The 14,182-nt window shown below is 45.9% G+C and overlaps 1 protein-coding gene across 3 annotated transcripts in view; it reads left to right on the plus strand.

The window, feature by feature from the left end:
- The window catches only part of LOC144508589 (proto-oncogene tyrosine-protein kinase Src-like), a 192,272-nt gene that overhangs the window by 151,480 nt on the left and 26,610 nt on the right, over positions 1 to 14,182 (plus strand). For all 3 annotated transcript variants that reach the window (XM_078236707.1, XM_078236708.1, XM_078236706.1), the window contains exon 6: positions 13,298 to 13,447. In XM_078236707.1, the coding sequence (XP_078092833.1) occupies positions 13,298 to 13,447 (150 nt within the window). The remainder of the gene's footprint in view (positions 1 to 13,297; positions 13,448 to 14,182) is intronic.

The following is a 14,182-nucleotide window of genomic DNA, read 5'->3' on the forward strand; positions in this document are numbered from 1 at the left end:
TGACTGCAGTGTTCCAACCAAATCCCAAAGGTGCCACATTATCCATGAGGCAAAAAACCAAGGGCAGGATGTTCCCTTTCTGCCCGACACCAGGGTCAACTGGTCCTTCCAAGGATCAGTGGATTTTTGATGCGGTGGGTTCATGGCTGGGCCAGAAAATCATAGGCTAAGTGTTTCAAATTACCACCATGTATTAAACTAACCATTTCTAAAGTTTATTGATTACAAGTAGGCTTACTTGCAATGAAGTTATTGTGAAAATCCCCGAGTCGCCACACTCCAGTGCCTGTTCGGGTACACTGAGGGAGAATTTAGCATGGCCAATGCACCTAACCCGTTCTGTCCGGACCGTGGGAGGAAACTGGAGCAGCCGGAGGAAACCCACATAGACACGGGGAGAAGGTGCAGACCCGCACAGACCATGGTGTTTGCTTTGCATTCAATGGGCTACTCATGCAATCAAGAAAGAAACAGGCCACGGCTGCCCAAGCAATCAAATCTCTCAAGTTTCCCAAAGTTGTTTTGGCAGCTTTACTTCTCGCCAACCTTTAGTATTATATGCTGATTCTCTCCCAGAGGAGGGAATCTAACTATCGTCTTAGAATCCCCAGCCTATCTAACTATCGCCCCTTGATATTCAATGGCATTACCGTTGCTCATTCCCCCACAATCAACATTCTGGGCTGTTACCATTGACCAGAAATTTAACTGTACCAGCCAGATAAATACTGTGTCTCCAAGGGCAGATCTGAGGCTGGGAATTCTAGGGTGAGTAATTCACCTCCTGACTCCTCAAAGCCTGTACAAGGCACAAGTCAGGTGTATGGTGGAATACTCTCCACTTGCCTGGATGAGTGAAGCTCCAATAACACTCGAGAATATTGTCACCATCCAGGACAAAGTAACCCACTTGATTTGCACTCTACCTCCTTAAAACATTCACTCCTTCAATTGCCACGCACAGTGACAGCAGTGTGAACCTTCTACAAGATGCATTGCAGTAATTCACCAATCTTATTTAACAGTACCTTCTAAACCCATGACCTCTACTATCTAGGAGGACAAGGGCAAAAGTCACATGGGAACACCGCCACATGCAAATTTCCCTCCAAGCCACTCACCATTCTGACTTGCAACTGATACCAACATTCCTTCACTGTCACTGGGTCAACATCCTGGACTTCAACACTATGGGTGTATCTACACCATTCAGACTGTAGTGGTTCAAGAGGATAGCTCACCATCATCCTCTCAAGGGCAATAAAGAACGGGCAACAAATGCAGGCCTTGCAAACGATGTCCACATCCCATGGAGGAATGAAAAAATTAAACTGGTAACATAAAATGAATGCATTTTAAAATGGCGCAATTGTTTTCAAAGGAGCGATCTGTACCGTTGGGATGGTCTTCACCCGAACTGACCTGGCACCAGTGTTCTAACGGAAAGGATAAATAGGTTGGTCACAAGGAGAGGAACTTCTTCACCCAAAGGGTTGTGAATATGTGGAATTCCCTGCCCAGTGAAGCAGTTGAGGCTACCTCGTTGAATGGGCAGGCAAAGATAGTTTTTTGAACAGTAAAGGAATTAAGGGTTATGGTGAGTGGATGGGTGAGTGGAGCTGAGTCCACAAAAAGATCAGCCATGATCCTATTGAATGGCAGGGCAGGCTCGAGGGGCCAGATGGCCTACTCCTGCTCCTGGTTCTTATGTTCTTAAGAAATCCTCCACACCATTTTTCCTTGTACAGACATTTCTCTCTCCCTAAGTCTAGACCTAGACCTTCAATTTGCCTCTTTGACTCAGTTTCATTTGTTGAGGCATTTCCCTTTTAATACATTCACTTGATTTTCGTGTCGCTGGCAAGGCCAGCATTTATTACCCATCCCTTGAGAAGTTGAAGCTATTTCTTTTTTAATACAATGGAGTGTCTTTCTGGGCCATTTCAGGGAACAAAAAAGAGGCAACCATGTTGCTGAATGCCTGGAGTCACATATAGACCATACTGGGTACGGCCAGCAGATTTCCTTCCCTAAAGAACGGTAGGAAACGAGATTAGTCATGACAGCAATCAGTAGTTTCATGGTCACCAATACTGATACTATTCTAGACTTGTTTAATTGAATTCAAATCCCCTTGCTGATGTAGTGGGATTTGAACATGTGTCTCTGGATCATTAGACTATGCGTTTTGCTTGCTAGTTGAGTAAAATAACCACTATACTACCACACCCACCCAAGGGTTGATACTATACGTTGATAGACGTACAATGGTGTTTGTCAAGTTCAATGCTGGTTTAGTTAGCACAATGATTGGATGCTTAGAGGAGAGTTTCAAGGGGGAAGGAAGGAGGTCAATGAGCAGGAGTATTCAGAGGTCAAATTGAGGACTAAAATGTGAAGATGGGAGATCCAAAGGCTTACCCGCCACTAAGAAAGACATGGTACGAGTGGGCCCAATATCAGTCTGGCTGTCAGACTCTGGATAGGCTCAAGCATAAGGCCTGAGGCAAGTCGACTATCAATGAAAGGAAATGAATCAGAGGGGAAAGTGTGTTTATCCCATAACTCAAACTGGTTATCGACAAACAGATCACATGGGTCGTTCAGCAAAAATAGTTGTGCCTGTGTAACTGTCAGAACCACACACTCTGGTAGTGGGGGGTCTGCAAAGCCAGTATGAATACAATGTGAACAGAGGTTCCTCCATATTAAGTTTTCATAGGGTTTTCTCTTTATCAATCACACATCAAATTAATCTTAAAGAAAGAAGAAACAATAGAGGAAATTAGATGCACACTGCTTAAGGTTAATACGTTGCAAGATATATGTATATTACATTGGGTATCACAGAATCCCTACGGTGCAGAAGGAGGCCACCTGGCCCATCGAGTCTGCACCGAACACAATCCCACCCTGGTCCCAACACTTTACCCTGGCTAATCCCCCTGACACTAAGGGGCAATTTAACATGGTCAATCCACCTAACCCGCACATCTTTGGACTGTGGGAGGAAACCGGAGTGCCCGGAGGAAACCCATGCAGACACGGGGGGAATGTGCAGACTCCGCACAGATATACAGTGACCCAATCTGGAAATCGAACCCGGGTCCCTGGCGCTGTGAGGCAGCAGTGCTAACCACTGCGCTGCCCTGGGTCCCTGGTGCTGTGAGGCAGCAGTGCTAACCACTGTGCTGCCCTGGGTCCCTGGTGCTGTGAGGCAGCAATGCTAACCACTGTGCTGCCCTGGGTCCCTGGTGCTGTGAGGCAGCAGTGCTAACCACTGTGCTGCCCTGGGTCCCTGGCGCTGTGAGGCAGCAGTGCTAACCACTGTGCTGCCCTGGGTCCCTGGCGCTGTGAGGCAGCAATGCTAACCACTGTGCCACCATGCCGCCCCATTAAATGGTTAACTCGGTATTATAAAAGAGCATTTTGTGTTGCTTGCAGCGACCAGTGCCATAGGACACCGATTCCTTCTTAACAACGAATATGCAAGTCTGTATAATTCTTTCCTGACACGCCTTCGCACTGATGCAGCATGTTGATTTTTTTTTAAAGACCAAATTAGTTTGGGCTCCAAATCAAAATAGCATGAAATTCAGCATTTCAGGCCTTGGAACTCTTGAAGAATGCAGAGGTCGTCGATCCAGCTGTGCAGTTAATTTGTATGCAAGTCAAATCCCCAGTCTGCATCACAAGTTTATCCCAGTCCCAGTTTATTTTATGGTGTGGTGAGGCAGGTCCTCCAGTATGCAAGTCATGTCTGTCCATAGTCATTTGAGTCTGGCACGGATGTTATTAACGGGCCTTAACACTGCTGCACTTAGGCTGGATTTCTCTTTTGAAGCATGTTGGAACCTTCGAGCTATAAGTACCTGAGTTAAATATTTGGTAGTTAGCATGGTTGCCTGATCAAAATAGCTCTCATCTCCTCAAATGTGCCTTTGCTACATCGCCCCGAGACACCTAATGCTGTACACCCAACACTTGAAATGTATGATGCTTGGCTTTGGGCAATGATATAAGGAGATATTCACCAATTTACTTCCCTCACCTTTTCTCCTCCCTGAGTCAGTTAATTAGAATCATAGAATCCTACAGTGCAGAAGCAGGCCATTTGGCCCATCGAGTCTGCACCGATCGCAATCCCACCCAGGCCCTATCCCACAACCCCATGCATTTACCCTAGCTAATCCCCCTGACACTAAGGGGCAATTTCACATGGCCAATCCACCTTACCTGCACGTCTTTGGACCCTGGGGCGAAACCAGAGCACCCGGAGGAAACCCATGCAGACACGGGGAGAATGTACAAACTCCACACGGACAGTTATCCAAGCTGGAATCGAACCCGGGTCCTTGGTGCTGTGAGGCAGCAGTGTTAACCACTGTGCTACCGTGCCGCCCAGTTAATCTCACTGGGATATGCATTTATGGTTGTGAAAAGCTGCCCAGTATCTCATTTAAATCACCACCGTACATGTTTGAACCTAGACAGTGAATGTTGGCACACTGTGGGGGGGAGGGGGGAGGTGGGGGGAAGGGGGGAGGGGGGGGGGGGCATCACATCCAAATTCAGCAACATCCTGATTTCACGCAAAGTTGTCTGTCTCCTGCACTGATTGCTAGATAGCGATCAATTCATTTGTTCACCAAAGTTCAAAGATGTGCAGGTTAGGTGGATTGGCCATGCCTCTCCGTGTCCCAAGGTGTGTGTGTGTGAGGGGGATCAGCGGGGTAAATGCTTGGGGATAAGGGAATGGGGTGGGGTGGGGATTGGCATGGGTGGGATGCTCTGTCAGAGAGTCGATCCAGACCTGATGGGCCGAATGGCCTTCTTTTGCACTGCAGGGATTTATCCCAGCTCTTTCCTCTTTGTATGGCTCAGTGTAATTAACGCCGGCATCTCCACATCAGTGTAATTAAGCCATTGGGAGGTGGGAGATTTAACTTGATACATCTGATCGGCAGCCGTGCATGGTTCCAGTTCCAAAACGATTGATGATGTTGAGCTGTGCGCGGATTGCAATTTGCACCACAAAATTAGATCTCAAATGGATCATGGCTAAGGCTGGTTTGGGACATAATAAGTACTGCTGTGCAGTAGTTTTCCTGGTATTTCTCCTCCTCTCAAGTGAATCACTAATGGGCAGAATTCTGTGTGACAAATTGCGTGCAAAGCTCTGCACATTAAAACTTTGGTGCATTCCTCGGGGGGGGGGGGGGGGGGGGGTGCGGAGAGCAGCATTGAGAAGAAGAGCCTCTGGGTACAGAAACCTGGTTTCCGAGTGCCACTGCTGTCACCCTGACAGGGCTAAAGAAAGACACAAACCAGCAATGCTTGGTTAGCATGTAAGCAATAAAGCAGAGTTTGTACCGCGCAGTAATTTTTGTGGTTTGGCCTAATTCAAAAAAATTCAATCCATGTAAATAGTCGTTGGGTATCCACAGTGATATATTTTCATGTACAATCTTATGGATTTTAGTGTTTGGTTAGAACCGTCTGTACATTTTCTGTTTTGCGGTGGTATTAGGAAAATGGCTCTTAGTTACAAGTTTAGTTTTCTGTTGCCCAGAGCCCCAAATGTACCACGGTTGGTTAGTTTTGCAGTCAGAAAAGTCCAAGAATTACTATTATTTTTAGAAGCTTGCTGTTTTTCGACTGCTTGATTGATAGAAGCATAGAAAGTGACAGCACAGAAGGAGGCCATTCAGCCCATCATGTTTGGGTGGCACAGCGGTTAGCATTGCTGCCTCACAGCTCCAGAGACCTGCATTCCATTCCCGGCTTGGGTCACTGTCTGTGTGGAGTTTGCTCTTTCTCCCCGTGTCTGCGCGGGTTTCCTCCGGGTGCTCCGGTTTCCTCCCACAGTCCAAAGATGCACGGGTTAGGTGCATCGTTCATGCTAAATTATCTTTTAGTGTCCTGGGATGCGTAGGTTAGAGAGATTAGCAGGGTGAATATGTGGGGTTATGGGGATAGGGCCTGGGGTGGGATTGTTGTCGGTGCAGAGTCGATGGGCTGAATGGCTTCCTTCTGCACTGTAGGGATTCTAGGATGTTGATGCCAATTATTCATTGGCGCAATCCAAATCTCATTCTACGTCCTCCGAGAGCATTGTGACATGCTCCACTTTAAATGTTTACCCACTTTTCCCTAAAAGCTAAAACTGTGTCTGTCTCAGCCGTTTCTTTTGGCAAATTATTCTTTGTTCCGGCAGCTTGGAGGAAACCAATTTCTTCTGATGTCTCTCCAGACGCATGTTGCATTCATGTACAGTCCACTGTCATCAATTATTTCTGGAAGGAAATTTAACATGGGAGTTGTGTTGTGCAGTCATTTGCGATTGCCAATTAGGTATATCCTTCCCTCCCATTATTCAGTTGCACTGCCAAACAGACCTGGAAGAACCCCGGTTCTGTACCTGGACGATGCTGAGGCAATTGATCTACAATTTACTCATGATCACTATCTATGCTGGAGGTAAGCATAAGTGGGCATCTGATAAGGACATGGACAGGATCAGCTCTGTTTACACTAGTAGGAAAAACTAGAACCAGAGGGCACAACCTCACGCGAAAGGGACAATCCTTTAAAACAGAGATAAGGAGGAATGTCATCAGCCAGAGAGTGGTGAATCTGTGGAACTCTTTGCCGCAGAACGCTATGGAGGCCAGGGGTCATTGAGTGTCTTTAAGACAGAGATAGATAGGTTCTTGATTAATAAGGGGATCGGGGGTTATGGGAGAATGGGGATGAGAAAAATATCAGCCATGATTGAATGGCTTAGCAGACTCGATGGGCCGAGTGGCCTAATTCTGCTCTTATGTCTTATGAAGCCTTCCATGATGAAATAGTTTATTAGCATACACTTTCTATGCTCACCCATAAGGAGTGGTCACTATTGTAAGGTGTTGGGCATTATTTGATAGATCTTATTAGGCTGTTTACAGCCTTAGGCAGTTCAACAATAAGTTACTAACTATTATGAACTATATACATAGATACAGTTGAGTTCTAAACTAAGAGCTCTCTCCATGCTTGCTTCCACATACAACAGCACGATGCCACACTGATTAGCACTGCTGCTTCACAACGCCAGGGACCCAGGTTTGATTCCTAGCTTGGGTGACTGTCTGTGTGGAATTGCATGTTCTCCCCACGTCTGCATGAGTTTCCCTCGGTGCTCCAGTTTCCTCCCGCAGTCCGAAAGATGTGCTGGTTAGGTGCACTGGCCATGCAAAATTCTCCCTTGGTGTGCCCGAACAGGCGCCAGTGTGTGGCAACCAGGGGATTTTCACAGTAACTTAATGTAAGCATACTTGTGAAACTAGCTAATAAACTTAAAATTTAAACTTGAACTCTGCATCACATTACATTCACCTCCAGGTGCGGGTCATGTCTTCCCTCACGTCACTGTATGGGTGATACTGTACTCAGTCGCACATTAACCTTATACGTGCGAAGCTCTCATACAATGCCTTCCTCACAAGTCTTTATCCAACGTATTTACTAATTATCTCACTTTACCTCATGTATTGACAATATTATTGCTACCCCATTCCCCCGCCACCCCACCCCCCTCCAAAGCCAAAGTTTCTGTTCATGGTTCATAGAATCCCCACAGTGCAGAAGGAGGTTATTTGGCCCATCAAGTATTTGATTGAATTCTTTGAGGAGGTAACTAAGTGTGTTGATGAAGGTAGAGCAGTTGAAGTCATATACATGGATTTTAGTGAGGCGTTTGATAAGGTCCCACATGATCGGCTCATGAAGAAAGTAAGGAGGTGTGGGATAGAGGGAAATTTGGCCGATTGGATAAGTAACTGGCTATCTCATAGAAGACAGAGGGTGGTGGTGGATGGAAAATTTTCAGACTGGAGACCAGTTACCAGCGGTGTACCACAGGGATCAGTGCTGGGTCCTCTACTTTTTGTGATTTTTATCAATGACTTGGAGGAGGGGGCTGAAGGGTGGATCAGTAAATTTGCTGATGACACCAAGATTGGTGGATGAGGTGGGGGGCTGTTGTAGGCTGCAAAGAGACATTGATAGGATGCAGAGCTGGGCCAAAAAATGGCAGATGGAGTTTAACCCTGATAAGTGCGAGGTGATTCATTTTGGTAGGACAAATTTGAATGCGGATTACAGGGTCAACGGTAGGGTTCTGAGGAATGTGGAGGAACAGAGAGATCTTGGGGTTCATATCCACAGATCTCTGAAAGTTGCCACTCAGGTGGATAGAGCCGTGAAGAAGGCCTATAGTGTGTTAGCGTTTATTAACAGGGGGTTGGAATTTAAGAGCCGTGGGGTTATGCTGCAACTGTACAGGACCTTGGTGAGACCACATTTGGAATATTGTGTGCAGTTCTGGCCACCTCACTATAAGAAGGATGTGGAAGCATTGGAGAGAGTGCAAAGGAGATTTACCAGGATGCTGCCTGTTTTGGAGGGTAGGTCTTATGAGGAAAGGTTGAGGGAGCTAGGGCTGTTCTCTTTAGAGTGGAGGAGGTTGAGAGGCGACTTAATAGAGGTTTATAAGATCATGAGGCAGATAGTTAGAGTGGACGTTCAGAGACTATTTCCTCCGGTGGATGTAGCTGTTACTAGGGGGCATAACTATAAGGTTCATGGTGGGAGATATAGGAAGGATGTCCGAGGTAGGTTCTTTACTCAGAGAGTGGTTGGGGTGTGGAATGGACTACTTGCTGTGATAGTGGAGTCGGACACTTTCGGAACTTTCAAGCGGTTATTGGATAGGCACATGGAGCACACCAGAATGATAGGGAGTGGGATAGCTTGATCTTGGTTTCGGACAAAGCCCGGCACAACATCGAGGGCCGAAGGGCCTGTACTGTGCTGTACTGTTCTATGTTCTATGTTTAAGTCTGCACCGATACTCCGACAGAGCATCTTACACATGCCCAATTCCCATAACCCCACATGTTTACTCTGCTAATTCCCCTAACCTATACATCTTTTGTATAGGACACTAAAAGAAAATTAGCTCTTCCCCTGAAAATGACAGCAACATTTTAAATAATGACTTCAGTTTAAGAACCTAGAAGTTTAGTGTCACCTATTTTTCCTATTTTTATCTTGGGGGAGGTGATGGCCTAGTGGTATTGTCACTAGACTATTAATCCAGAAACTCAGCTAATGTCCTGGGGACCCTGGTTCGAATTCCGCCATGGCAGGTGGTGGAAATTGAATTCAATAAAAAATATCCGGAATTCGGAATCTATTGATGATATTGAAAGCATTGTCGATCGTTGGAAAAACCCATCTGGTTCACTAATGTCCTTTGGGGAAGGAAATCTGCAGTCTTTACCTGGTCTGGCCTACATGTGACTCCTGAGCCACAGCAATGTGGTTGACTCTCAACTGCCCTCTGAATAAGGGCAACTAGGGATGGGCAATGATGCTGGCCAGCCGGCCACACTCATGTCCCAAAAGAAATACTTTCTTGAAATTCTAAATTAGAACGGTTTGCTGGCTTAGTGGTTAGAGCATAAGAAATAGGAACTGGAGTAGACTGATCCAACATTCCTCACATCCAGCTCCTGCCCTTGCTCCGTAACCCTTGATTCACTTGCTGATCAAGAATCTATCTAAGTCATAAATATGCACAAGAACTCTGACCCCACAGCTCTCTGTGGCAAGGAGTTCCAAAGACTTACAACCCTCCTGAGAAAAGAAATTCCTCCTCGCCTCAGTCTTAAATTGGCACCCCTTTATTCTGAGACTATGCCCTCTGGTCTTATTCTCTGCCATGAGGGGAAGCATCCTCTCACCATTTACTCTGTCAAGCCCCTTAAGAATCCTATATGTTTCAATTAAGTTGCTGCTCATTTCAGCTTTCAGTTGTACAGATCAGATAGCTACCGAAGTTCAGTCCTTGATCTGTCCACACTTGCCTGATCTAAGCCAGTTAGTGACAAAGGCTGCAATTGTCTCAAACTGGGGAGACAACAGGGCCACTATCAATTGGGATAGAGCTGTGAGGGAAGGAACCAACCAGGGGTCTGCTCTTCCAAAAGAAAATTGCAGATGCTGGTACTCAAACGTGAATGTGTTGGGAATACCCAGCCAGCCTGGCAGCATCTGTGCAGAGTTTTAAGATCTGTGCCCTTCAGAGCTGGGGAAAAACTAGAAATGCAATAGGTTTTGCAGAAGTGAAAAGGGTGGAGAAAAATAACACAGGGAAAGCCTGTGATGAAGTAGAGGGCAGGAGAGATTAACTTCTCAACCTTGTCCCTCGCCTGAGTTGTGGTGATTTTTGGGTTAAATCACCACCTGTCAGCTGTCTCCCTCAAAAGGGGGAGAGCAATCTATGGTAAACTGGGACTTCGGTGTCTTTACCTTACTGTTACACAACATCCACTTGACTGAGATACCTATGGGGCATTAATACGCATGGACCTGAACCCAACAACTTATTGTGTCCTTTACGAGAAGGGGGGAAGAATTGAAATGAAGCTTAAGCTTTTATGAGATATTGAGCATGGAGAAATAAAAAGGTTAGGCAACTTCTCTGGAGAATATTTGAAAGGAAGCCTTTCTCGCTTGGTTTTTTTCAATAAAAGAAACCCAACATCGGCAGAATGACAACAGCTGCGAACTACTGAAAGAATGTCTAGAATCACAAACCCGGTAGGCAAAAAGCCTTGTGCTGTCACGAATCTTGGCTTCAGTTCTGGATTGGATTCTGCAATGATCCCGGGAAAGCTATCAACAGGATCGCATAAAATGTGGCAGCAGACAGATTGTACTGAAACTAATTTAATGCTCTTGAGAACAGCATCTTTGTAAATACACGCTGGGTTTAAAATGCTGCATTAAAAGCAGAACATTGTTCATACTGACAATGAATTGTCCAATTCCATGATGTCTCTTTATAAACTGCACATTCTTTAATGAGTAATTTAGTGATGGGGATGATTTAAAGGTGAGGAATTGTGACTGTCCGGTATAATTTGTTGCTAGTATTTGGGAGACTGCAGCAGTTCCAAGAAGGCGGCTCACCACCACCTTCTCTAGGGTACTTGGAGATGGGCAATAAATGCTGGCTTAGCCAACAACGCCCACTTGCTGTGACCAAATGAAAAAAAAAAATGTGTCTTAATGTTGTGCTTGCAAGAGATTTCAAGTGATAAACAAAAGAAATCTGTGCAGATCTGGAATTTGGATCAAGCAGGGACACGTTAAAAATGATCCCAATGTATAATTACAGTTCTTAACCAGTTATACTGAGAAAAAAAGCAACTTTAGTCAGCGTGTGGTCTCCCCAGTTCTTAAGTTTGGTTGTAAGCTGGCATGAAATACATTTCAGTGTGGTAGGCAGGTAGATTGTTGGGTTGTCTGTGCAAGGTTGAAGACTTTATGTTCAAAGCTACTTGGCAGGTAGCGCCCAGGACACCTGAAGTATCTAATGATCTTGTGCAGGTAAATATTTCATCCAATAACAGCCCATGGTGAACCTGGGATCTAAACATAAGGTATCGATGAGGAATTCATCATTTGGGTGGCACAGTGGTTAGCACTGCTGCCTCACAACGCCATCAACCCAGGTTCAATTCTGGCCTCGGGCGATTGTGTGTGTGTGTGGAGTTTGCACATTCCCCCCATGTCTGGGTGCTCTGGTTTCCTCCCACAGTCTAAAGATGTGTGGGTTAGGTTGATTGGCCACGCTCCTTAGTGTCAGGGGGATTAGCAGGATAAATTGACGGGGTTAGGGTCTTGGTGGGATTGTTGTCGGTGCAGACTTAATGGGCTGAATGGCCTCTTCCTACACACGGGATTCTATGATTTGGCTGGGAGAAGAGCTACAATCTGCACATGGTCAGGTACAACAAATAAACCAATAATAAAGGAAGGCTTGTGTTTAGATTGGTAAAATGACTCCATGCACTTTGCACAACTTTGAAACGCAGTGAGTGTTCTCCATAACAGCAATGAGAAGATTGGGGGAAGTGCAATCAATAAATAAGTAGGAGTTGCTTCACAAATTGGCAGATGCCTTTATTTCTTAGCACGGCTAAACGGGAAGTTAAATTGCCCCAGGCCTGCTGCTGAGTTGGTCCCTGGCTCCCTCCGAGTGCTGGCTGCCTGCAGCTGCTGATGACAGCACAATGTACTCTCTGGATTTTCTTTTTCAGAGCAGCATTTTTTTTTTAAAACTAGGACTTCCCGAGGGCAACTGGTCTTCCTGGGACCAGTCAACTTACCATTGTGTAAGTGATGTTATGTCACCAGCGCACGCACACACACACACACAAACACAGACAGCCATTCTTCCTGTGGTGAGCTCATGTTCTCATTTTAAGCACTGGAAATGCTAGAATCATAGAATCCTACAGTGCAGAAGGAGACCATTCAGCCCATAGAGTCTGCAGCAACCACAATCTCACCCAGGCCCTATCCTCATAACCCCATGCATTTACCTAGCTAGTCCCCCTGACACTAAGGGGCAATTTAACATGGCTATTCCACCTAACCCGCACATCTATAGATTGTGGGAGGAAACCAGAGCACCCGGAGGAAACACACGCAGACACGGGGAGAATGTGCAAATTCCACACAGACAGTGACCCAAGCTGGGAATCAAACGCGGGTCCCTGGGGCTGTGAGGTAGCAGCGCTAACCACTGTGCCACCATGCCTTAGGTAAGGATCCAAGCAGTCTGCATTCAAACAGAATGGGTAACTCCCGGTGCATCTGTTTAATGGATGTATTATTCACAACTGAATACAGGAGACACCTTCCGTTAACTCGTTCTTTGAAGACCTGAGCTACTATATAATATCAACTGTACAAATGACCAGCCAGAAATTCATTGTATACAAAAATGGGAAAATCAAGCTGACCTTTATCTGCTTCAGTTCAAATTGGAAGCTGCAATGACTGCATACGGGGCGGCATGGTGGCACAGTGGTTAGCACTGCTACCTCACAGCGCCAGGGACCCGGGTTCCATTCCTGGCTTGTCTATGTGGAGTTTGCACATTCTCGCTGTGTCTGTGTGGGTTTCCTCCCACAGTCCAGAGATGTGCGGGAAAGGTGGCTTGGCCATACTAAATTGCCCCTTGGTGTTTGGGGGACTAGCTGGGGTAAATGCATGTGGTCATGGGGATAGGGCCTAGGTGGGATTGTGATCGGTGTAGACTTGATGGGCTGAATGGTCTCCTTCTGCACTGTAGAATTCTATGATACAGGTGTCTCACGAGCATTAAACTGGAAGTGTAGTGTTATACAAAGCTCCTCAAATATTATAGGGTAACATTTTACTTCCTTTTATCAAGGTGCTTATTGCCTCTCCGTGTCTGACTACGACAATGCAAAAGGACTGAATGTGAAGCACTACAAAATTCGGAAACTGGATAAAGGTGGCTTCTACATTACCTCGCGAACACAGTTTGAAAACCTCCAGCAGCTGGTACTCCACTATTCAAGTAAGTTGTAGAGAAATGCTGTACGAATATAGTTGCCCTTCCTTGCTACATTGCAAGCTCAAATGGAGGGATTATTTTTGTGTTAGAAATTTGTTGCAGGTGGCTGGTTAGTTGGCTCCATTGGCTAGATGACTCGTGCATGGTTCTGAAGAGCACCATGATGTGGAGATGCCGGCGTTGGACTGGGGTAAGCACAGTAAGAAGTCTCACAACACCAGGTTAAAGTCCAACAGGTTTATTTGGTAGCACAAGCCATCGGAGCAGTGCCCCTTCATCACCTGATGAAGGGGCAGTGCTCCGAAAGCTTGTGGCTTGTGCTACCCAATAAACCTGTTGGACTTTAACCTGGTGTTGTGAGACTTCTTACTGAATAACACCAGCAGCATGGGGTTTAATCTCTGTTCTGGCAAAGGTAGTCTCAGGACTGTGCCTTGTCTTGCCTTGGAGTCACAGTAAGAAATCTCACAACACCAGGTTAAAGTCCAACAGGTTTATTTGGAATCACGAGCTTTCGGAGCGCTGCTCCTTCATCAGGTGAAACTTCTTACTGTGCCCACCCCAGTCCAATGCCGGCATCTCCACATCTTGCCTTGCAGTAACATCGTAGCACAAGCTTTGATTTGGTGATCCTTGAATAATCTGCTGTTGAAGGATGTTACCTGCAGGAGAAGAAGAAAATTGCTGCAACTATTCTTTAAACAGCAAGCAGCAGTCAGAATAAAATATTGCACCAGT

This window comes from Mustelus asterias, chromosome 20 (assembly GCF_964213995.1).
Source record: "Mustelus asterias chromosome 20, sMusAst1.hap1.1, whole genome shotgun sequence".
Classification (NCBI taxonomy): domain Eukaryota; kingdom Metazoa; phylum Chordata; class Chondrichthyes; order Carcharhiniformes; family Triakidae; genus Mustelus; species Mustelus asterias.